The sequence below is a fragment of the Anabrus simplex genome, chromosome 1, assembly GCF_040414725.1.
Source record: "Anabrus simplex isolate iqAnaSimp1 chromosome 1, ASM4041472v1, whole genome shotgun sequence".
NCBI classification, from domain to species: Eukaryota; Metazoa; Arthropoda; class Insecta; order Orthoptera; family Tettigoniidae; genus Anabrus; species Anabrus simplex.
Window position 1 is genome coordinate 1,646,680,573 of NC_090265.1, and position 24,768 is coordinate 1,646,705,340.

The 24,768-nt window shown below is 42.7% G+C and overlaps 1 protein-coding gene across 1 annotated transcript in view; it reads right to left on the minus strand.

Moving 5' to 3' along the window:
- Nucleotides 1-24,768, minus strand: part of LOC136863409 (ankyrin repeat and death domain-containing protein 1A-like) — a 164,648-nt gene that overhangs the window by 57,935 nt on the left and 81,945 nt on the right. Inside the window, exons 5-9 of the mRNA XM_068226438.1 lie at nt 22,493-22,591; nt 21,236-21,334; nt 12,916-13,119; nt 6,063-6,260; nt 4,928-5,026 (exon numbers count right to left, since the gene is read on the minus strand). Of these exons, the coding sequence (XP_068082539.1) occupies nt 4,928-5,026; nt 6,063-6,260; nt 12,916-13,119; nt 21,236-21,334; nt 22,493-22,591 (699 nt within the window). The remainder of the gene's footprint in view (nt 1-4,927; nt 5,027-6,062; nt 6,261-12,915; nt 13,120-21,235; nt 21,335-22,492; nt 22,592-24,768) is intronic.

The window sequence follows — 24,768 nt, forward strand, 5'->3', positions numbered from 1 at the left end:
GCTAGTCTAACAGACGCTGGGAATGTTGAGCGGAAAATTCTTCTACTTGATAGTAAATATAATGTTTCTGACAAGTAGTTTCAGGGAGTGAGGAATGAATGCAACATGGTTGACAAAGCCCGGAGTACATCAATTTTTAGAAGTAGCCCGCCTGGTGGCCATTATAGTTAAGGCGTCAGGTCTATATGGTCTGACACCGGTTTGAATCCCGTTGGTAGAAAGAAAATTTTCACCATCAGAATGTTGATGGGCAGGGTAGGCGAGCTGGTGATGTACAATTTAAAATCACTAGATTGCGTTCTAAAAGGCTAGATTCAATTCCAAACTCATCCGCAGTGCTCATATGGAGTGATAGCGTATGACGCTGTTGATGGTGAATCGTCTGTTGGATGGGGACATAAAGCCTTGAACAGACCCCTTGGTGTTTTTCGATAGGAGAAGGGCATATCGCCGCACCGGGTTTCACCATCTCCCAACCTAATATCACATATCACGCCATTCATTTTATTACCTCTTCTGATGAGGTTGACGTCAGGAAGGACATCCGATCGTTAAAAACTTGCTATGAAGAGTCATCTCACTTCATGCCCGACCCACAGAGAAACGGGACAATGATTGGATATGCATGCATCAATTCTCAAACCAACCCAACCCCATGGCACGACAACCCGTGAAGGGCCTTGGCCTACCAAGCGACCGCTGCTCAGCCCGGAGGCCTGCAGATTACGAGGTGTCGTGTGGTCAGCACGACAATTCCTCTCGGCCGTTATTCTTGGCTTTCTAGACCGGGGCCGCTATCTCACCGTCAGATAGCTCCTCAATTCTAATCACGTAGGCTGAGTTGACCTCGAACCAGCCCGCAGGTCCAGGTAAAAATCCCTGACCTGGCCGGGAATCGAACCCGGGGTCTCCGGGTAAGAGGCAGGCACTCTACCCCTACACCACGGGTCCGGTGCATCAATTCTCAGAAGTGTAAAATAATATGTTTAACCTGAGGTCATTTGAAACAAGGGTCACTATTAGCGGAGGAAGACTGTAGTAGTGGATTCCGTATCTATAAGTAATTGAGACATTCGCATATCTTGCTTAGAGGATGGGATGGAAGTATTAGTATCCTGGTTAAGAAGGTGCAGAATCAGCGATGAATTTATTTGTCGATGACAGAAAGGAATTTTGAGAAAGGGACACACTAGAGTCTATTTTTAATCTGTTTAGTTATTGTTTCATGAAGAGCAGGAAACTCTGCAGGGTCAATCGTAAGAACTTGCGTGTTGGTGTTTACCTTCCACTCCTTGGCGCGCTGAGTTGGTTTCACTGTATTGTCAGGCAAGGTCACTGGAGCGGTGTCCGGACATTTGCGGTCACCACAAAATCACGGACATTTGCTGTATTTGAGATACACTTCAGCCCACTCACAGATATTCCCAAGCAGTCACAGGAGATTTGCGGTCAATGAGGCAGGGGGTGGGGCTCATTAGCTTAATCTCAGAGTATCCCCACTAACCCACCTGGGCTCCTGCCCGCTCGTTCTTGATCAATATTTTCTCGCACGCACATTACTTGTTGACAGTGTATCTGAAGAAGTCCCAGCTGACGATCTATGTCGACTTTTCATATACTTTCTGTATATATAAATATTTTAATGTGCAAAACGATTTGCCTTCTTAGTAACTGTCCATTACAGCACACGACAGTAAATACTTACACCGGGAAGTTTCGATATAGAATTATGTTTGTGGGTGAAGGTACCAGTCCCCAAGTAATGCGCGCGAAAGATGAATCCTGATTTGAAATGAGGGTGCAGGAGCCCAGGCAGGTTAGCGGGGATACTCCGAGATTAACCTAGTAAGGCCCACTCCATTCCGCAGTCACTGCAAATTCCCTGTGACTGCTGGGGAATTTCTGTGAGTGGGCACAAGTTTATCTCAGTGGCTGCAAATGCCCTGTGACCGCAAACGTCCCTGATCGCAAATATCCAGCAACCACTGGAGCAGGGTCAGGTTGACTAATGGCTGAGCCTCCCGAGTCACCAGCTTCAATGTTTACAGACCTCTTCTCGGCTAACCTAGTCTGAGGTAAGGGACATTCTGGTCGCAAATGATTTGTGGAATTTTAGGCTAGACATCTACCCACTTGTCCACCATAAACCATTTGCGCACCGTATCGTTTAGTATATATCAAGGATGGATTAAATATTTTAATTCCCATTCTTAAAGAACGTATACTGTTATGCGCTCTCAGGGGATGTTGCTGAGACCATTCCTCTCTCCTGTGATAGATTCTTTTGTCGTAATTACAAAGCATCGAGTTAAAATATTCTATCTGGATTTTTGGTGGTACATTTAACACCCACAATGTGAAAGAAACTACATTGTTCATTTACTGAATGGTGCCATAATAAGCGATTGATTTGAAGGATAGGTGCCGTATACTAAATTTGTACAGAAAGAAGAGCACCAGATTTGAAGTAAATGGTAGTAGGTACATAGCAAAAATATGGAGAGTCGTAATTCAGAGATGCCGTATAGCCCCTTTCTCATTCAATCTATACATTGAGAAGCCATTACTGCTCTGAAGTAGAACACGATAGGAAGTAAAGTAAATGAAACAATGCTTCATCAGCATGCTGCCACGTACAAGCGCTTCCCACTAACAGTGAAGTGCATCCGTGAAATCGTGATTTCCATTCAGCGAGACTCCATTAACATACGGAGACACCACATCTGTAGCGCGAAAATGTTGCGCTAGCCATGAAGCGATTTTTGTCACAGTACATCTCGGTAGAATAGCTATTCATACTATTAGCTGCCGTACTCGGACGCCTGGGTTCCAAACCAAGTGCTGTCAAAATTGTGAGATTGCCAGGAGGGCTATTATGTTGTTAATATGATCCATTCAACTCACCTCTATTGTGGGTGTGCCTGAAGAAGTCTGAATAACCTCGGGATGAGTACACGAGTTAATAATTTTCACAGTCACTTACATTGGATTTTAGAGGTTTCTTTAATTAGTATAACTTTGTGGTCAATATTTGAAATATATCACCTTGTTCTCATTATAAGCTGTAAATACATAAAGTTGTTTCCTTTATTACCTAGAAAATATTCTTTTTGATAGTAGTTCGAAGGTTTCTGGCGAAGCAAGGATAGAAATAATGTGATAGGGTTGGGATGAGAGCGGCCGTGGATTTAATTAAGGTACAGGCCCAGAATTTGTCTGGCATGGAAAAGAGAAAACACGAAAAACCATCTTCAGGGCTGGGAATTCGAGTCCACCATATCCAGAGTATACAGTAAGCTCACAGCTACGCAATCCAAACCGCGCGGCGAACTCGCTCGGTACTTATCTATATTTTTCTCGACCAGTAAGCGAACTTTTCCCCCATAAGTCCAACCCCTCGTCCACGTCGTAGGGGACGGGCAACGGTACGAAGTAGGGGATAGCTTGTAAGGCTAAAGTACAGCGGGGACCTTGTTTGCCCCAGGACCGCTACGGTAGCTGTGAAGGCCTTACAGGAACCCTGAAAAGTAACGGCTAACGGGGCTCTGTTGAAGTCCTTAACGGCAACTAAGGCGGGGAAGGAGACCTTTGGGACGGCAAAGTTGGCGGAGGGGGCAACCCTTCCTCTTGGGGTAAAATAAAGAGGAAAACCACTGCCTTGTGGTGAAGAGGGATATTCAAAGGCTAAGGGAGACTACCCGAACAGAAAACAGCAGGCTAGGAGGCGTAGGTGGCAGCTCCAACACAAGCTCGGGTGCTCTGGGCCAATAACTCGCACAACCTTAAATTACCTTAAAACACAAACATCGACAATGAAAAACCAGACTGATCCAAAGATGACGAACTTTGGCTTGAAAAGGCTAACGAAAAATGGGTTATGGAATGTGAGGACTCTGCGGGAAAGTGGAAGGCTACGACAGGCAGTGGCATGTATGAGATGTTATGGCCTGAACATTCTAGGTTTCAGTGAGGTGAGATGGAGTGAGTTTGGGGAATTGGCAGCCCATGATGGAGCTACATTTGTATACTCTGGAAGACTCGAGGGCGACGGATGGAATTGTTGAGGTGTGGGTATATTAATGGACAAGGATACCAAGAGGCCATGGAGTGGTACCCATGACGGAGAAGCGATCTCAAATGAAACTATAAGAGGCAGTCAAATGAAAAACGAACACCCGCCATAACACTGATTCCGCGCGAAAGGTGGCAACACTGTTGTTACGTATCGATACTCTCATCGTTGCGGTAGGAGTATTGCATAGTGACAACTCACAGACGCACGCATTTGTTGGGTTATGTCTTTGTTGGTGGGCGGAAAGGTCTACTGTGTTCGTCCAGCTGTAGAAATGGAGGCAAGCAAAGAAGAGCAGAGAAGTGTGGTTCGTTTTCAGGTAGCTGAGGGTGCTGGAATACGCGAAACTCAGCGTCGTCTGTCTGGTGTGTATGGCGAACATTGCATGTCCACGATGAGTCTGCACGAGTGGCATAGGAGATTCCAAGAAGTGCGCACATCACTGCAAGACGATGCGTGAAGGCTACGCTTCAGCTGTTTGGTTGGGAAACACTTCAACATCCTCCGTGCAGCCCGGAACTTTCACCTTGTGATGTTCTCTCTTTCGACGACCTGAGAGAGACAGTCGTGGGTTTCATTCGGACGAGGATGTGCAAGAATAGGTCCGACCTACCTCGTTCTACAAAACTGGAATTGATCGTCTCGTCTTCCCGCGGGATAAACGCATTAACGCTTTGGGTAATTTCTTTTGAATAAAACAATTCCATGGTCACGTTGAAGTGGATGTTCGGTTTCCATTTGACTGTTCTTTATACAATTGCAACTAGAAAAATATTAATATACAGAGTGAATAATAGATGAAATTTCAGGTAACGATGAATGTTAGTTCTACTTTTAAGTGAGTAGCTCTCTCACCTCACTCTGGCAGTTTATAGTGCTGTTATGCTGAATTAGAAGGTCAATGATCCCTCTGCTACCAAGACTGCAGGCAATGTGAAGCGGGGTGAAGCCTTTCTGAAATTAATTACCATATCATAATTGAATATACAATAATCCTAAATTTTTTAAAATGTAATTTCGTGTGGCTATTTCTAGCCGAGTGTAGCCCTTGTAAGGCAGACCCTCCGATGAGGGTGGGCGGCATCTGCCATGCGTAGGTAACTGCGTGTTGTGGTGGAGGATAGTGTTATGTGTGGAGTGCGAGATGCAGGGATGTTGGGGACAGCACAAACACCCATCCCCCGGGACATTGGAATTAACCAATGAAGGTTAAAATCCCAGACCCGGCCGGGAATCGAACCCGGGACCCTCTGAACCGAAGGCCAATACGCTGACCATTCAGCCAACGAGTCGGACATCCTAAAAGTGATAACATCAGATATGTACACTGTAGTGTTGTATGGCTATTCAGTAATCACCAACAGGTTAGGGGACGACGACCCAGTACCCCTAAGGTAAATAATTAAATGGAAGGCATACAAACGAATCCAAAGCTCTAGAACTGTATTTCGATGTGAATTTTAGAAATAAATCCTTGAAAAATTTTGTAAGTAACGCGATATGCACAGAAGTGACAAAAAGTGAAAATGACTTGTCTAGAAAGAGAAGAATGAGAACAGAAGTTTTAAAACGATGGTATTAAAGAGGAATTCTGTAGGCGCAATGGGTGGAGCGAATCATAAATCAAGATATATTGAATGCAGTTTGTGAAGGAATAACGCTTAGGCGAAATTTGGCAAGAATAAGGGATGGGTTTTAGATTACATCGTGGGAAACCCAGGGTTTGTTCAGTTAGATAATGAGAGGAGTGTTAGCATGAGAGCAGTAGAGGCATGAACGTGACAAACAGATTAGTGTATACTTACAGTGTATAAGTTATGTAGTAATGAAAAATTTTGCACAGGGGAAGGAGACACGGAGGGCTACATCAAACCAGTCTAAGTCTAATAACCAAGATAATAGAGTGAATCAAGTTTCAAGTAAATAATTTTCTGAAAATATAAATCCCAGTTATAACTGAACCAGTTCGTACTTATTGTAGATTACGTACCTTGTTAGCAGGATCAGTCGAGTGACCGCGCTGTAGTAGTAGCTGGACTATCGTGGTCTGCTGGTTCTCGGTGGCGGTATGCAGAGCGCTGTTACCATCCTCGTCCCTCGCACTCATATCCACGTTATGTCTGAGAAGGAGATCCAACATATCGACGTGGCCCTTCTCGGCTGCAGCGTGTAGAGGTGTCCAGCCTTGCTACAAACAAACATGGTGTCACAGAAGGTCTAACTATAAGACTTCAATATTATAGACCTAGATAAACTCACCGGACAAAAAAGTTACTATAGTGCCACGCACAGATGGATAATTAAGCCTGAACAGATGGCGCAGCGAAGAAGTCCCGTACTTAACCAGCCGTGCACTGTCTTTACGTGAGCAGTGGCGATCAGTGAGACATTGATCTTTCAAGCGGACAGTATACGTCAACAAGGATGTGACAGAGTTGCAAAAAGAGGCAATCCCATTTGGTCATGCCTATTACGATAACGGTGCGTGAAGTTGCTGAATTTGTTGGTGTTTCGCAGCGGACTGGCCTGGTAACACGACGTCAGAATTGTGGTCGAGAAAAGATCCTGTCTGAGAGGGACCGGAGACGCGTTTCATGGTTTGTTAATCAAAATCTCTTCCAAACCCGACAAGATTTCTGCAGTCAGTGAATGAAGGTCCATCCCAACCTTCTAGTGAGAGAACATTGCGACGGGAACTGCATTGCAATGAACATTTGGATTCGGTCACCTCCCAAGAGGCCATTGCTCACACAGGCTCATAAAGGTGCGCGTCTTAAATGCGCTATAAATCATCGAACGTGGACAGTAGCTGGTTGGTGGAACATAATGTGGTCTGACGAATCAAGTTTTGCCCGTATTTCAATGACACACGTCATCGAGTGCACCGAAGGCCAAATGAAGCATTTCATCCTAGATGTGCGTAAGTTCGGGTTCAAGCCGGAGTTGGGTCTGTGATGTTTTCAGGGTGTTTTTCGTATCATGGATTGGACCCGCTCACTGAAGTGACAACTAATATGAACCAGCATGTTTATTTAACATTCTGGATGATCAGGTGTTGCCTTTCAGTCAACATCTGCATGATGAGTGTGCTATTGATACCCCGATAACAGCAAAGTTCACCGGGCTGGACGCATATGGACATTCCCCCGTCCTATTATATCTCAACTGGACTGCAATATCACCTGATTTGAACCCCATTGAAAACCTGTGGAACATGTTGGAACAGCGGGTAAAACGCCGACATCAGCATCCCCGCAATTTGGTGGACCTGCGCGATGAAATCCTCAGCGAGTGGCGTAACCTCGATATGACGTATCGGCGCAACCTTGCGGAATCGCTTCCTAATCGAATCCAGGCGGTTGTCGAGTCTAGAGGTGGAGTTACAAGGTATTAACTGATTTTTTTTTAATGTGCGGTGAGCTTACTTTCATATATCTCATATTTAAAACAATGTACTACGAAATCTGTAGCTAATTTTACTCACGCTTACACTTCTAAATTTTATGTTCGAAGTATATTACGTATTTTGAAATCAAATCTGAAGGGTGATATATCAACACAATCAGTAAAGCATGTTTCGTGAAGAGATACAAAGGGCTCTACTGTCCTACAGCTCTTCCAATTATATAGTAACTTACGTGATTTTTGATATCATTGCTGGTCTTTTAAATCACTCCCATGGCACAAAAGCCTTGAAAGGCCATGGCCTACCAAGCGACCGCTGCTCAGCCTGAAGGCCTGCAAATTATTAGGTGTCGTGTGGTCAGCACGACGAATCCTCTCGGCCGTTATTCTTGGCTTCCTAGATAGTGGCCGCCATCTCACCGTCAGATAGCTCCTCAATTGTAATCACGTAGGCTTAGTGGACCTTGAACCAGCCTTCAGATCCAGGTCAAAAATCCAGACCTGGCTGGCAATCGAACCCGGAGCCTCCGGGCACGCTACCCCTACACTGTGGGGCCGGCACTTTAAAGTGAAATGCATGCTAAAATATATTCAGCACTAACCGCATTGGCTGTGTAATTCTCACATTGCCTCATGTCACATCACATAACATGGATTTTGTGATGATTCTTTACCGAAAGAAAATTTTTGAAATGTCATGCTGTAATGTTTATAACATTTTATTTCTTCCTTTACATGTATGTGCCAACGCCTGTAGCCGTGTTGAAACACCGGATCCCCTGAGATCTCCGAAGTTAAGCAACATTGGGCGTAGTCAAGATTTGGATAGTTTGCCACGCGCTGTTGTTGGGGGGGGGGGGGGTAAGGGAATGGAGGAGCGGAAAGGAACTGGCCACTCTACCGTACGTAAACTCCGGCTCAGGCACACCTCTGCGGAGGTTCGGACCTGCCTTCGGGCAGAACACACCCTTACCTTACCTTGCCTACATGTATGTTGTAGTGTTCTAAGAATGTATTTCAGAAGTATTTTGTAGTGTTCTAAGTGTTGTAATTAGTGTATCGACAGACTGAAAAATTTTAAAGTTGTATTAAGTTGCATGGTTGGTTCATTTCTGCATTTTAAGTTTCTTCTATTTTATCATCATCAGTGATTATTGAACGGATTTTTTCGTTGTCTCTGAACATATTTACAGATAAGAATACACTGTACCTTTGTAAGAAATTCGCAAATTTTAGTTCATTATAAGAAATCGTATTAATAGGAGATATTTCAACCATCTAAAGGAACTGTATTGTAGAAAGGAATATTGTTAAGGGTGTTGTTCTCATTTCCTAATACAGAGTGGTTAGCTCGGCCTTGAGACGGAACAACGCTTGAATGTGCTGCCGGTGACAGCGTGAAAATATCAGAGATTTTCTATTTGTAACCTCTCGCTCGTCCGGCCCCGCGGTGTTGGAGGCAACGCGTCCACCTGTCACCCGGCGGTCCCGGGTTCGATTCCGGCCGAGTCGGGGGTTTTTGATTGTAATAATTAATATCTCTGCCTTGGGGACTGGGTGTTTGTGACGTCCTTAATCTTCGTTTCCTCATACACGACATTCCACACTACCGCCATTCAAATTACACGCAGGTTCATACAATATGGTAACAGTAGGGGCAAAAGATCCACACGGGTCGACGCTCCGAACAAATAGCCTTTTAAAAAGAAAGAAGAAAAAACCTTTCGCTCGATCTTTTAGTAGTATGCTTTAGTGTTCAGTTTCTATGTAACAACCTTGCTAAAGGTAAAGCTAAAGGTTATCTTCGTCTACGACAACATATTTCCGATATATTTTGATGAAATTGCCATTCACAAGCATGAGTTTTTCTATGACCCTACTTTATGCTGTAATATTACACTGCAGTTCCTCTACAGTGTGAGGATTATTCCTATAACTTCACACATCTCCCCACACGAGTTGGTTTTACATACGGGTCGAATATAAAAGTTCTTTGTTCAAGAGTGAACATTTCAGTAGGCATTAAAATAGACGAACTTGAGTATTTGCCAGGATAATGAGTTCACAAACACGCCGATTTTTTTTTGCTAGGGGCTTTACGTCGCACCGACACAGGTAGGTCTTATGGCGACGATGGGATATGAAAGGCCTAGGAGTTGGAAGGAAGCGGCTGTGGCCTTAATTAAGGTACAGCCCCAGCATTTGCCTGGTGTGAAAATGGGAAACCACGGAAAACTATCTTCAGGGCTGCCGATAGTGGGATTCGAACCTACTATCTCCCGGATGCAAGCTCACAGCCACGCGCCTCTACGCGCACGGCCAACTCGCCCGGTACGCCGAATTTTATGACGCTAAAATGTTATACTGCCCGATGAAAGGTATTACCTTTGAATTTGAAGAACCTCGCGCTGCGCGATCAAGCAATAATTGAAAGGGATACGAGAATAGGTGTGCAGGACTGCGACATTCTCGGATGAGCTTCAATATACTTCCTTGCCGCAGGTAACTGCAGGAACTACCGCCTCCTCCCCCACAGACTGATAAGCTCATGTGGGGAGTTACCGTTGCTCTTATGGACCTTGAAGGTTTGTCCTGTATTTTTAAGCTCTGACCTGCATGTTATAATCTTTCACGTATAAGAGGCATTCAAGAATTGCTGACTTTGTAGCCTTCCTCTAAATTCATATTGTTTCTTAACTTCTGTAGCTTATTGCAGGATATTTAGAGGCAAGGCACAAGAACAACACCATAGTTTATTTTAGCTTCCTGGGAGGCTGATTATCTCGGATCGAGTAGGGCTATTTCGCAGTCTCCATGACAAAGTATACTGCAATGTATTCGAAAGTTCGGCAAACTGTACGTAAGGTTGTCGTAAACGTCTCCCGAGATACGAACTCAGGATGACGGCTTCCTCCGAGAATCGACGCATAGGGATGTAGGAGGGACTCCTATGACCTGATATAGTACAGTTAACCAGCGTAAGGGGATGGGATTCTTTGTATGTGTAATACGGTATAAGAAGGGTTTTCAGACCTCTGATTGGTGGAGCCCGTGGCACGGTAGAATGTTCTATGGCACGACATCATAGATCATTTCCATAAGCTATGAGAATATTGGGTGGGGCATGGAGATCTATATAACCTTAGTCAGCCCTCTTCTGGGGGCTTCTGTTAGAAATTGGCTGGAGCAGGCGAAAGACGAGTTTCTCTCACTAGGCAAAGAGATTGCGCAAATAATAATAATAATAATAATAATAATAATAATAATAATAATAATAATAATAATAATAATAATAATAATTTTTCCAAGGTATCTGTGGAAGAGCAGAGGTGAAAGAAGGTGCGGGCTGGAATGGGTCTAACTACAAGTCCGAAAGATGAATTAAAATTTCAATTAAGGTTATATTTTTCAAAACTTAACAATTTTCATATATACTTTCAAAACTCAACAAGTAACAAGTCAACAACAAGCCAAAATCAGGTACAAAGAAATCACAAGTGTTAGGGGATTATTACAAGATCTGGGCTTCGAGCCCCAAATACAATTTCTGAGCTCTCAGCTCACAACCACAAATTACCAAAGGGCAGAAAACCCCTAATTGCATGGAGCACTTGCTCCCAACGTTTAACCTCAAGCCTCCCAGATGCACCTTTCACACACAAGAAAGAGCTGACCCGCTCTCAATTTTTCAAGCCTATTTAAGAGGCCATAAACTGACTTGACACTAACTGCCCTCAAGGCATACTAATAATGGCACAGGGGTACCTCGTACCAATCTACTGGGCCTTCTCACCAAGAAAAACAAAACGATTTAAATAAATGGCCCAAAATGCAAAATTGAATGGAGGCGAGTACTTGCACTCCTACACTAAAGTTTTTTTAAAAGCTATGTGGCGCTAGGCCGATAATACAGGGGCTAATCCCAAGCTAGGGAGGTGACTCGTATGAGAAACTTTAATACATTAAGGAAGAGAAGAAACGGTTATGAAAACGTAGTCACCTCAATTTCAAATGAAGGGGAGCTCGAGAGGGTGAGGCACTCTCTATCCATGAATTAAAGTTCAAAAAACTGAAGTTTACCAGGAAAAGGGTTTACATGTTTAATAGTTTACATATGAAAGGTTTCGAACCCTCCCCGAGAGTTAAACTGCTGAGCTAGCAAGAAATACAGATATTAAAAGGCCATTACCTTGTTGAAGAACTGCTGTCTGAAGAACGAGGCGCTTCCCGCCCCTGCTACATATTCACACACTGAGAAAGATGTTATAAGAGTGGCCCAGACACAAGAAAATCAGCAGTTTTTATACCCTCGTGGAAAATTCGAGACCTTTTAAGACTGAGTAGACACACCCACTCAATTTTTATTGGTAGACTAAGAGTTACACATGGAAATTCGAAGAAGAAATCTATGATTGGAGGAAAATTAATTACAGAAATTACTGATTGGCTAAATTCAAAACAGGCGGAAGGAAAGGATTAATATTGCCAACCCACAAACCACAGAACAAAATTTAGTAAAGACAAAACTTATGAATACAACATTTCTCCAAGGAGGTTCATTCCTTTACACCAGAGTGTGTTATCACAGTTTTTGGTAGAGACATATGTTAGAGAATGTCCACACTTCTTGATCAATGAGAAACAAAAGCAAATCAAAAACACTCAGTGACATCTTCTGATAAACCGTAGAGTTAGTTCAGTTGTTAAAGTTTTGGGTTTCTCCAGTAGAGAAGTTTCAATTGGCGCAAGATTTGAACTTGCGTCCTAGAGGTGTACCGCCCGGTACAATAATAATGAAAAGCTTTTCATCGTATTAGACGTGGAGAACTTAGAGTCGTGAAGACGATTTCTACTAAAGACTCAGTCACTCCTAGAGTCTCACTTCTCTGTACATTTTGGACATAACTTCAGTCTTCTCAATACTGTTAAACATTCGCCAAGAGAGCGCAGCATCTTCTTATCCTTACTCTTTTCCTCACCTAGTTGGAGCTTCCTGACTAGCTCGTTCCATCCGATCGGGAACAATCCAATCAAGTAACCAACCAAAATTCCAACCTCCTACGAAGTCCAACCTCTGTCAGTCAGGACAAGGTAAATAAAACTGCACTGTTAAAACCATAACAAGACGTAAATAATTCAACAAACCGCTTTTTTGCTAGAGGCTTTGCGTCGCACCGACACAGATAGGACTTACGACGATGATGAGATAGGAAAGGCTTAGGGTTTAGAAGGAAGCGGCCGTGGCCTTAATTAAGGTGTGAAAATGGGAAACCATGGGAAAAATCTTCAAGACTGCCGAAAGTGGGATTTAAACCCACTATCTCACGGATGCAAGCTCACAGTTGCATGCCTCTAACCGCACGGCCAACTCGCCCGGTCAACAAACCGCGAAAGCTTCGCATCTAATAGAGAAAAATTAGAACCTGAAAACAACATACCTTGTTTCTGACGTCGATCTTGGCTCTTGCCTGAATGAGTCTTTTTACAACGTCCGTGTGCCCAGCATGCGCCGCATGGAATAGAGCCGTCTGGTGATCAGCGTCCGTGGCGTCCAGATTAATATCCTCGAGGGTGTCGAGGAGGAAGTTGAGCACCTCTAACTGGTTGTTGCGAGCTGCGCACATCAGCAGTGTATACTGCTTCTGGAACATATAGAGAAAAACATATTCGATCTCCAACTTTGTGCCGGTACGAATTCTCTAGCAAGAAAATCTGGAAGTGTGGCATTTCTAGCTGTCATTCCGAAGAACATCATATGGACAGGATATCATAGCTACCTATGTGTGTAAACATTTGAAAACATATATTATCCAATACTAACCTCGCCACCAAAAAATATATTTTAAGTTTTATTTCCAAGGGGCTAAAGTCTGAAAGAAATCATGGGCCCAAACAAAACATCAGCCTGAAACTGCAGTCGGCCTTTGCCATCTAGGTTTTGCCGTAGAAATTATCTGGCTTCTTTATCTCCAAGAGGAGCGCTCGTAGTATCATCTGCGCCTGTCTGGTGATTCGACCTGTTGTGCTGCCATTCATGAACAGCGTTCCCGGGGTGTGTTCCAACAGGATAATACACACCCCCATGCCGCTGTCGTAACCCAATTTTCTCTACAGAGTGTCGACATGATGCCTTGGCCTGCTCGATCCCCCAATCGAACACTTACCAGTATGGGACATCATTGGACGAGAACTCCAGTGTGTCATCCACAACCGGCATTAACCGTTCCTGTATTGATCGACCAAGTGCAGCAGGCATGGAATTCCATCCCAGAAGCTGACATCCGGCAGCTGTACGACACAGTGCATGCACGTTTACGGTGCCTGCATTCAACATTCGGGCGATTACATCGGTTATTAATGGGCCAGCATGGCACATTTGAGATGGCTCTTCTCGTGTGGGTATTAACCTGTAGTCTTGTACCTTTAATCAATCAAATATGTTACCTCTGCAAATACATTGACAAATTACCGAATTCTACATCCCTTATTTCATGGTGTTTGGATATTTTTCCACCAGTGTATAAAGTACCCCTTACACAATTTCTATATAAAGGAAATAATGTTTTCCCAATAATCAGTATATATATTGTAACCGTTCAAGACATCGTAACGAGTAAGTCGTGATACCCTGAAAAGAGAATATGCCATTTTCCACGCGATCTAGGGCAAAGATTGTCCAAACCAGCATAGTTTACCTGTTCCGGGACACGAGTGGCACTCTGCTAGTTCGCGAGCGAAGGTCTCAGTGCGCGTAATTAGGAAAAGGAGGGCTTGCGCTCACTTGTACGTGAAAAGCGCAATCTTTCTATGAGAAAGAGAACAGGCTAGGCACGCTGCATGTGACCAAGGATTTAGTTTGCCAGGTAAGACTTAAGAAGCCGTCTCAAACCATGAAACACTATATTTACGCAAGTTTCCCTGCAGATCTACTGGTACAAACACAGAGTCTTCAGTTGTTTTAATAACAATAATAATAATAACCGAAGTTCTCAAGTACGTGATGGATATTTATGATTCAGGATTTATAGGAACCAGGAAATTTTATGTCTAATTATAATGCTAAGAATTATCTTACATAATTAGAATAACTGTAATTACGCAGTGTACGAAGGTGCAGCCAAATTGGAAACAGATGTTGAGTTCTGACAGTGAGAGGGAAGTCTAGGATCCCCCACGGCTTATCAGCACCCACTGGAAAATATCTGATGACGCTTTGAAGACAAACCTACGAGGCGATCATAATGAAAATCGATCTTAAAAAAGAAGAATATTCTAGCTTTATTTTGATACCTTCACCAATATCGAGAACCCCTTATTAGTGGAGCGATGTTTGGGAAATGGGCGTGGCCTGCCCCTACTTCGTGCGCTAGGTCGGTCCTGTATAAAAAGAGAGAGCTTTGAGACCGAGTATGGTAGTCTTTTGCAGTCGATCGCTTTCTACGGTATTCTTTCAGTTGTGATTCAGTGTCTATGCAGTGTGCAGTTGTGATGCTGTAGTTAGTTGTGATTTGTTGTGAAATCAACCATAATCTCACTAAATTGATTAAAATGTTCGCTGTGTTCATAATTAGCCGTTAGTGAATTTATAAATACGGTAGAAGTATATATCTGTGCAGATAACGTGTCGAAATGGCACGAAAATGTGATTTCAGTTACTCTTGTGAAGTGAAATGCTAGAAGCGAAACCCCGTAAATGATTGATGTGAGTGGGGTTTGAGCGTATTATAATACGCACTTAATGTTACTGAGCACACAAGTCAGATAAGAGAGGAAAATTACATAGGAGACAGTATTATTCAGGGAGTAAGCCTGAAGAAAGAATGAGCGGCTTACCTATAGTATCATTAGAACGGGCAGCGTCTGCTAGGTAACCTTAAATGCAGTGAGTATCCTGTTTTACCATTAGCCATTGCCGTGAATTAGGCCGACTTAAAACAACTAAAACGTACAGTGGTGAGATCATTAAACATTGTGTATCCAGTGACTGTGATCAGATGAACGTGCGTATCTTCGGGGCCTAGATAGCTGTGAACAAGTGAGATATGCAAATAAGAGGTGTCGGTAGCCGGCTACAGGACAAAATCAGTGCACTCGAGTCCATGAGTACCTCTAGTCGTAACGAGTTATAATGTGTGACATAAACTAACGCATTTATAACAAATCAATTTTCCACGTTTGCATATTTGAACCAGCGAGATCGTGGGACCGGGAGGAGCTTGAGAACAATTTGAGAGGAAAAATTCCAGATCTTCCGATGCTGAACGAGGATATAGTCAACATGCAGGTGATCCACCAGCGGACGAACCTATGACTCCACACCATTGAAGCCATCACGATGTCAGCCCAAACCCATGGGTGTACCTGCCTGATGACAGCTGATCGCACCGGGGGAGTTGGCCGTGCGCGTAGAGGCGCGCGGCTGTGAGCTTGCATCCGGGAGATAGTAGGTTCGAATCCAACTATCGGCAGCCCTGAAGATGGTTTTCAGTGCTTTCCCATTTTCACACCAGGCAAATGCTGGGGCTGTACCTTAATTAAGGCCACGGCCGCTTCCTTCCAACTCCTAGGCCTTTCCTACCCCATCGTCGCCATAAGACCTATCTGTGTCGGTGCGACGTAAAGCCCCTAGCAAAAAAAACATCTGGTCGCAATGCTGAAGTGATGAGTACATTTCAAATCTTTTTGTATGAAAGTGGCGATCACATATGTAACTGTAAATAAGTAACTTTGGATGTAAATACTTCAGAATACAGATAATCGTTACGCTGTATCAAGGGGATGGTAGTAATTTTGCTTATTGCATTTTTACAGAGATTTTTTCTTCATGGTTTGGATAACCATTTATTTCATTCAAATATGGGACAAGTTGTGCATGATGTATTCATAAGACCCTATGTGTGAAGTGACGTAATGGGTTAATATTCATTAGAATATTTCCAGCCATCATCAGTTCATAAGTCAATATGAGTCGTCAAAAAGTTCTCAGGTTATTTATTCTGTACTTCACACTTAAGGCAGGAAATCCCTCCAACCTGTATTTTAAGACTGCTGTACCAGATGATGGAAATACGACAGCGGGGTATAATCACGTGTTATTTAGATCGCGAGTGATTTAATCATGCATGTGTTCGAGATACCGGAAGGAGAGCGGAGCTTGCCTCGCAGGATATTTTCCTGACTTTTGCGATGGTAGATACAATGTAAATTACCCCAAATGATTGTGTGTTAAGTGCGGTGTGGAATGCCGCACCAACAAGATGATAAATGAGGCTAGTTAAGCGCCAGAATATGATATCGATGCTGATAGCATCCGGTGAATTAAAGAAGCGAAATAATTTTCTCCGATGATGACAATAATGATAATAATAATAATAATAATAATAATAATAATAATAATAGGAGCGGGTACTGCTCAGTTATGCGTGGGGAACGAGAGTGAAAGGCAGCCATTAGCCGGCCATTAGCCTGCCCACCTGATGCATTTATGACTTGCTGACGAGGCAAAAGTGTCTGAGCGAAGATTTGCCTACCACTTCTCGGGACTGTAATGCAGGCTGCTCACTCTTCCTTCCTACGATAGAACGATTACATGTAACAATTCAGAGATTATCACCGTCGTGTAGATTCAAGAATTCATCATTAGATGAGAGAATTCCTCCCATTCCTTGTTTGTAATTAAATCGACATAGGGATTGCAGGTGATACGCCCCGCTTGTCAGAGGTGTTTGGGTCCCCCCCCAGGCAGCAGTGAGGGCTATGCTCACTGTTGGTGACCGTAGATGTACCATGCCATCTATTATTCGTCTTGTGAATATGAAGTGTATTGTTTCATGTCTTTCCCTTCAGTGAGTGTTAATAATTATGTTGTATATTGTGTTGGTGGTTGCTTCACTACATGTGTTGTTCTACAGGAAGCAACGTTGTTTTGAAATAATATCTTGTCAAATAGTGATTAGTGATATCCCGATGAAACAAGCTCGTGTATGATTTAATACTTAATAATCTAATCAGCTAGGTTTGCTAAGGAATTGCTGTGATCCGACTTTCATGTGTCTTGAAATGCGCTCAGGATAGCTCTGTTATATACCTCAGTCGACGTGATATTAGGGCATCATAATTCATGATTTGGAATATATAAATCATGATGTTGAATAATGAACCATCGCGGGATATGCCTTAGTTTATGTGTTTAAAGTGTTACAGTGCGTTAAATAATGAGTGTCTTCGAGTGTTAAGTAGTCCGAGAGGGGACGCCCTTTGGACATTTTAGAGTTATAGAGTTATAAATGCAACTCAGAAATAAACTGAAAGACATTCAACCACTTAACATAAATCAAAGGTATATCTTCACGTATGTGTAAATTTCATGGCATATCTTCGCATAGATTTTTAACCTGTGCTTTCCTAGTTCATTAAAGCTTGTTTTGTAAGAATATAGAATCATTCTTCTCAGTAGTGTAGTCGTATTCCTCTCGTAATTAAGATTCCCCAACTTTAGAGGTAATTAGTTTAGTGCCCAATTTCCGAACTTACCATTGACCCGTATGCTCTCGAGCTCAGCCGCGCATGTTACTCAAGTAGGGGTGATGGTACTTCGATGCCGCGGTCATTTCCGAAGGTCTCATCAAATATAATCCATTCAGCCATCGCATTTGAGAATTACAATAAATCATTATGCACTGGAGGCCTGGACAGGTGCATTATATATATATTCGCATTTAGGACTGCCGCTGACTTATACGCACCCTCTTTTACATCCCTAACACTGCCCTTACAACGCGGGATAAAATATGCCTGGTACTAACACTAATACGAAATTGTTTTCCTGCCCTGAACCGTGAGGCGGGCCTTTTAGACGATGACACCGTCTCTCATGCCAGGAGATTTGTTACTGTGAAGAAGATGCTCGGATAAGGTGAGGGGATTGGCAGCCGTGGCCTATACTAGGAACTATCTCGGCATTCGCCTCGGTGCACAAGACTGGAAAACCACGGAAAAACAATTCCCGGGACAGCCGACGGTGCGGACCACCCCCTTTCTCTCTCACGATTACAGAGGCGTAGTGCAACGGCAGAGTGTTAGCCATCCCTCATCTGTTCGCTTGGTTAGTTGGAGTGCATAGCTGTCCGAGTACGAAGCAGTCGTGGCCACTTGTAGGCAGAAGCTTAGTCTACAACCACCGACCCTGGCTGGTTCAAATGTTGAGTATTCTCTGGGAGGAAGGTGAACAGCAGACTGAACGGGAAGGTGTCTGGCTACGGTGCGGAAACGTGGCTTACTACTAAGGCCCAAGAAAAGAAGTTTGAAGTGTTAGAAATGTGGACGCATGAGGTCACCAGAGAGAATAAAATAAGAAAAGAACACATTAGAAGAACTGTCAGGGAAGAACATTCTGGGAAGGCGACTACGATTGTATATTGAAGTGCAGCGACGGTAAGAGGAATATGTTGGGAAACGACCCAAAAACTTGGTGATACATGGTAGAAGAAAGCAAGAAAAGACGAATTTGAGATGGTGGGACAAGTAAACAGAAAAAATAGAGGAATCTAAGGACAGAAACACCTGGAAGAAGAAATTTAGAAAAGGTAACTTCGTCCCTGTATGGCACGGGATAAGCCTGGGACAAAGAACAACTACAACTCCTAAATACTCTCATAATCATATGAAGAGATCTGTGACATTCATTTACAATCTCGTTTATGTGATCACTCCAATGAAGATATGCCTTTATACGAGGGCTGTCAATAAAATAGTGGCAATACTGATAGAACGCAATATTTAATGAACTAACAAGTACAATTGCATTATATTCCTTCAGCGTAGTCACCGGCAAAGTCAATTAGCTTTTGCCAAATGTCGGAAAGCCGTTGTAGACATTTGTCAAGGCATTCTCTGTAGAGGACAGCTTGGCGGAGCGCACTACTGCGCGGAGTACAGATGACACGCCAGGAAATCGGAAGGGTTCCTTAAACTTCGGAGACAGATCGAAGTCACAAGGACTCATATCTGGTGAGAACGGCCGTCATGCGCGGTGCAAATCCGCAGTCTGATTCCGACCCACGCGAAACGCGTTGACCCATCGTACAACTGTGCTATATTGTAATGCATTTTGCGACAGGATTCTTGAAATCCTCGATAAAATTCTGATGCAATTTTGCCACGGTGAACTTCGATTTTAATCCACGAACGCTGATCACATTTTGAAAACATGCTTTAGAGCGGTGAAATTGAAACTCTTCACTTCAACACTCCCAACTACTCAGGGACAACAGCGCCACCTGACCACTCCAATATCCTATTTGCACATGTCCGATCTCCTGCGACTGTCTGTACTACGTTGTCACTACTTTAATTACAGCCCTCGTATTAACACCCAAGTACTTACAGTGATCCGTATGAGTTACTGTCTCCCCATCAATACAGCAATCAAAACTGGGAGGACGTTCCGTCTTGGTGAAAATTACGACCTGATGTTTACCCCATTTAACATCACGCTGTTACGTGCCAGCCCTGTCTTAGCCTCCTGTAACATTTTCGTAACACTACGCTTTTATCGAAAATACCCTTAAAAATCGCGCTGCCTTCCTCTGGATCTTTTCCAGTTCTCCAATCAAGTAGTCCTTGTTGAGGAGCGGGGTTCTTACACACTGGAAACGTATACTAAATTGGTGCTAGGGGCTTTACGTCGCACCGACACAGATATCTCTTATGGCGACGATGCGATAGGAAAAGCCTAGGAGTTGGAAGGAAACGGCCGTGGCCTTAATTAAGGTACAGCCCCAGCATTTACCCGGTGTGAAAATGGGCAACCACGGAAAACCATCTTCAGTGCTGCCGACAGTGGGATTCTAACCCACTAGACCCCGGATGCAAGCTCACAGCCGCGCGCCCCTAGCCACATGGCCAACTCGGTCGGTATACTAAATTGTAATATTACCAGTGACTTACACGCCCTCCCGTTGGTAACAAATAATTTTCTAATTTTATAATTTATTGATGTATACTCTATTCTACTACGTTAACATTGTAGTTAAATACTCTTTATACAGCTCGTATTGAAAATACAGTTTCCGTTTAGTTTATTTAAAAGTAATTTAGAGCAACCCTTTCATGACATATTAAGGAAAAATTCACAAAAGAGTTAATTGTGTTTTCTGAAATGATGTCAAGTTCCCTTTAGCACAGTTACGGCTAGTTCTTTTCTTGTCCTAGTTCATACAGTTCTTATTAATTATCGCAATCAGGATTGATTCAATCAAAAATTGTATAATGACAAAAAGGTTTATGAGTTAAATTTGAATAAAAATAAAGATGACTTGTCAAAATTTGAAGAGAAAGCCATTTCACCGCCCCCCCCCTCCTCCGTATTGTTTGAACCGATCGAGTATCAATTATCAAAATGACAAAATATAGACCGCGCTTCATAAAATTGTGCCTTTCCGATTTTACATGATACTCAAACATACTCCTGAGACTAGAACTGCAACCATAGTCTAGAGGCTCTATTTATAAAATGAGAAATATTTGGTGATAGAAAATAATCTTTATGGTAATGTAGAGAAATAAATTATATGTTATTTATATAAATTTACCTTTAAAAAGAGAGTATGTACCGTATTTAATTCCATGCAGTTAGTAATTGTGAAATGGTATGATGTAATCTTTAATATTTGTCATAACACAGGCAGATTTCTGACTGTATCCATCACGAAAGGATGTTAGTCTATACAAATAATTTAAGTGGTGTTTTGTACTTACCCTATTAACAGCGACGACGCTGGCCCCACAGTTGATCAACATCTCAACAGCGCCTTTACGGCCGTGCCAAGCCGCCATCATGATGGGACGCATACCGTACTGAAAGAAAACGAAGACTTCATTTCACGAAGTCAGATGTAGATTGGTAACGTGTACAAAATGCCTACCAAACATTTCCTTTCATAACAGTCAATGGTGAGGCGCTGGATGGTACTGAACACTTTCTTTAGAACGGCAGTTAACTCTCGGCAAGTGCTAACCAAGAAAATAAAGTATAACATCGCTTCAGAAACGATAGTGTGGTCTTCGGTTGTCTTCTTATGAGGGTCTTCGACAACAGTGATGTCAGTGTACGGGAAACATTATACATTTTCTTTGCTAAGACAGCACCTACTTTTACTTGTCCACACGAACACGGCCTCCCAAAAGTAGGGGGTGGTGAGTGGCAGGAGGAATAGGAATTTCTGGGATTATCACCACTGTATGAACTCCAAAGTAGAATTCCGCGTTCATATTCTTCGTACGCTTTTCGCAGTTTCTAAGAAGAACCCATTTCCTATTCTCCCGATTAATTCATTAATTCTTTAATAAATTCATTAACGCCTGATCAACAACCTCCTTGTAAGAGGCCCGGAAGACCAGCAAATTTAGGAAATTTTTCAGGTACGTAGTAGTATTAATAATAATGCTATTTTATTTACGTCCCACTAACTACTCTGTAACGGTGTTCGGAGGCGCCAAGGTGCCGGAATTTTGTCCCTCAGGAGTTGTTTTACGTGCCAGTATATCTACCGACACTAGGCTGACGTATTTAAACACCTTCAAATATCACCAGAATTCGGAAATTCTGGAACCCAAGCGTAAGTGTACATCAATCCGAAAGAATGTGTTATTCATAAAAGTGTCTACTGGTCGATGAAATGACTGTCGAAAGAGAACTAGCCTCCTCTTAGATTGCATGAAACCTTGATCTACAGCTGTGTCATGGGGCGAAGCCAGTGTTTTATGGATCCGTGCAGCGTTGATCATAATCCAGCTTTTCTGGTGATATAGGTGTGTTTAAGAAAATTGAGATTTGTTCAGTGTTGATCATTTATGGAGACCTTCTGGCAAATGACACATCTGAACTTCATTGCCATGAAAGGAAACTTGTAACTTAACTAAATCGAGAGCTTCATAATCCGAAGGAATAAATGAAGATAAGCAGATGTCATTGGTTCAATTCATATTTCTAATATTTGTAAAAATCCAACATACCTTATCCTTGGCCTCGATGTCACATTTGGCGGCGATTAACATCTCCATAATCTCTATGTTCCCTCGGGATGCTGCCCAGTGAATTGGTGCACGACCATACTGTAGAAATACAAACAATATTTAAAACAATAATAGTTATAATAACAACAATGATAATAGCACATACACATCTTATCGTGTTTAGCAAATTTTCATTTTTACAATATTGTGCAATTTTACCAACTATTATCTCCACTTTAGTTTTTTAATACAACTTCTCCCATGAGAAGGCTGCCACAAGGAAAAAGTCTATCGATAACAAAATAAATTCTGCAATCAAAGTCATTGGTGAATTTCCTATAGAGTGTAGAATAGAAAAATACCAAGAACACAAGGTTCAGAAGTAAATGCGGAAATACAGTATGATGTCAAATGCTATATAAATGATTGCTGAGTATGGTTATTGAACCTTGTAATACTGCCATATTGATGTCATGAAATCGTGGCCGTTTGAGGCCAAGAGAATCCCACAGCTGTATAAGAAATTTTAGGGGCTGTGCCTCGATCACCGCACGTGAGTCCAGGGACTGTTATCTAGTTGATATTTGCTTTTGTAATAGTTTACGGTTGGCTGATAAATCGACTTCTTTTCGGCGTCTACCTCACCAGGAATTCATCTACATCATTAACACCTTCGCTAATAAATAGCATTTATTAGGAGAATAATCTTCCTCTTGATCATCCTCCTCTTTTAATGTCTTATCCATTCTGGAAGATGGCTGTCATCATGGAAATTTTATATTTTTGCACTGTTCTGTTGAAGTTATTTGGTACCTGTCTTCTAGATTCCTTTGCCTCTATAAGTTATCCGAGTAATCCCCGTTGCATGAGAAACTGGGGTATTTAATGAATATATCGTCGCTGGAAAGGTAAAAGGTTGTATTCCACAAAGCTCCTCCAATCAATTGGGAACATGCATCATTTTCAAAAATATTTTTTTTGAAAAGTACACCAATGAAATAGTACGTAAACGTATTACATTGTGGTATGTTGCCTTGTTTTCTACCACTAAAAAAATATTTAATAGTGCCTTTCCGCAAGGCGAGTGAAACGGCCTCTGACGTAAGCGGCGCGCTGTGACGTCACGATCCAGTACCGCATGGAGCTCTACCAGCCGTTGCTAAAAGCCGATTGTTTATTATTGATGATCGCGAATAACTTAGAAATGACGGAAGAAAGGTTCAAAACAGCACAGTCAGACAATCTATCATGTGTAAATGTCATCATTCTTGAAAAATAGTGACTTTTATGGCCGCAGAAATTCGCGGATAACAAGCAAGTTTGTAAGTGGTGTCTTTTATATACGTGCAATGTACTGTAACCCATAGTATTAGGATAACAACGAACCTGGATAGATATCACATCACTTTCAACATTTCCTTCTAGACTGATTCCCCTATTAAAGAATAACATTACATTTTCGGGCTTTCAGCATTAGTAAAGCAAGAAATCGGATTTCAGCACTAAGATAAACATATAGGTAGAATTATAGTACTAGTCCGCTTCTGTGGTGTAGTGGTTAATGTGTGCCACTCCCGGAGGCCCGGTTTCGATTCCCGGTTCTGCCATGAAAGTTGAAAACAAATAGTACGAGGGCTGGAACGGGGTCTACTCAGCCTCGGGAGGTCAACTGAGTAGAAGGGTTTCGAATCCCACCTCAGCCATCCTCGAAGTGGTTTTTCGTATTTTCCTACTTCTCCTCCAGGCACCTAAGGCCACGGCCGTTTCCTTCCCTCTTCCTTGTCTATCCCTTCCGATCCTCCCATCCTCCAACAAGGCCCCTGTTGAGCATAACAGGTGAGGCCGCCTGGGTGAGGTAATGGCCCTCCTCACCAGTTTCATCACCATACTCAAAGTCTCACGTTCCAGGACACTGCCCTTGAAGTGGTAGAGGTGAAATCCCTCGCTGAGTCCGAGAGAAAACCAACCCTGAAGGATAAACTGATTAAGAAAGAAAGAAAGAAGGAAAGAAAGAAAGATCATAGTACTATAGGGCTATAATCTATCATTCCCAAAAAATATATATATTTATGGTTGGGACAACTGGCCTACCCACTTACGGGGCCCATGAAAGAGAATTAAATATCTTTGTGGAGGGAAAAAGTTAAACATGATAAAGATAAATATGACTTCATCTAGTTTTCACAAGTCGGGCCGAGTGGTTCAGACTGTTGAGGTGCTGCCCTTCTGACCCCAACTTGGCAGGTTCGATCCTGGTTCAGTCCGGTGGTAGTTGA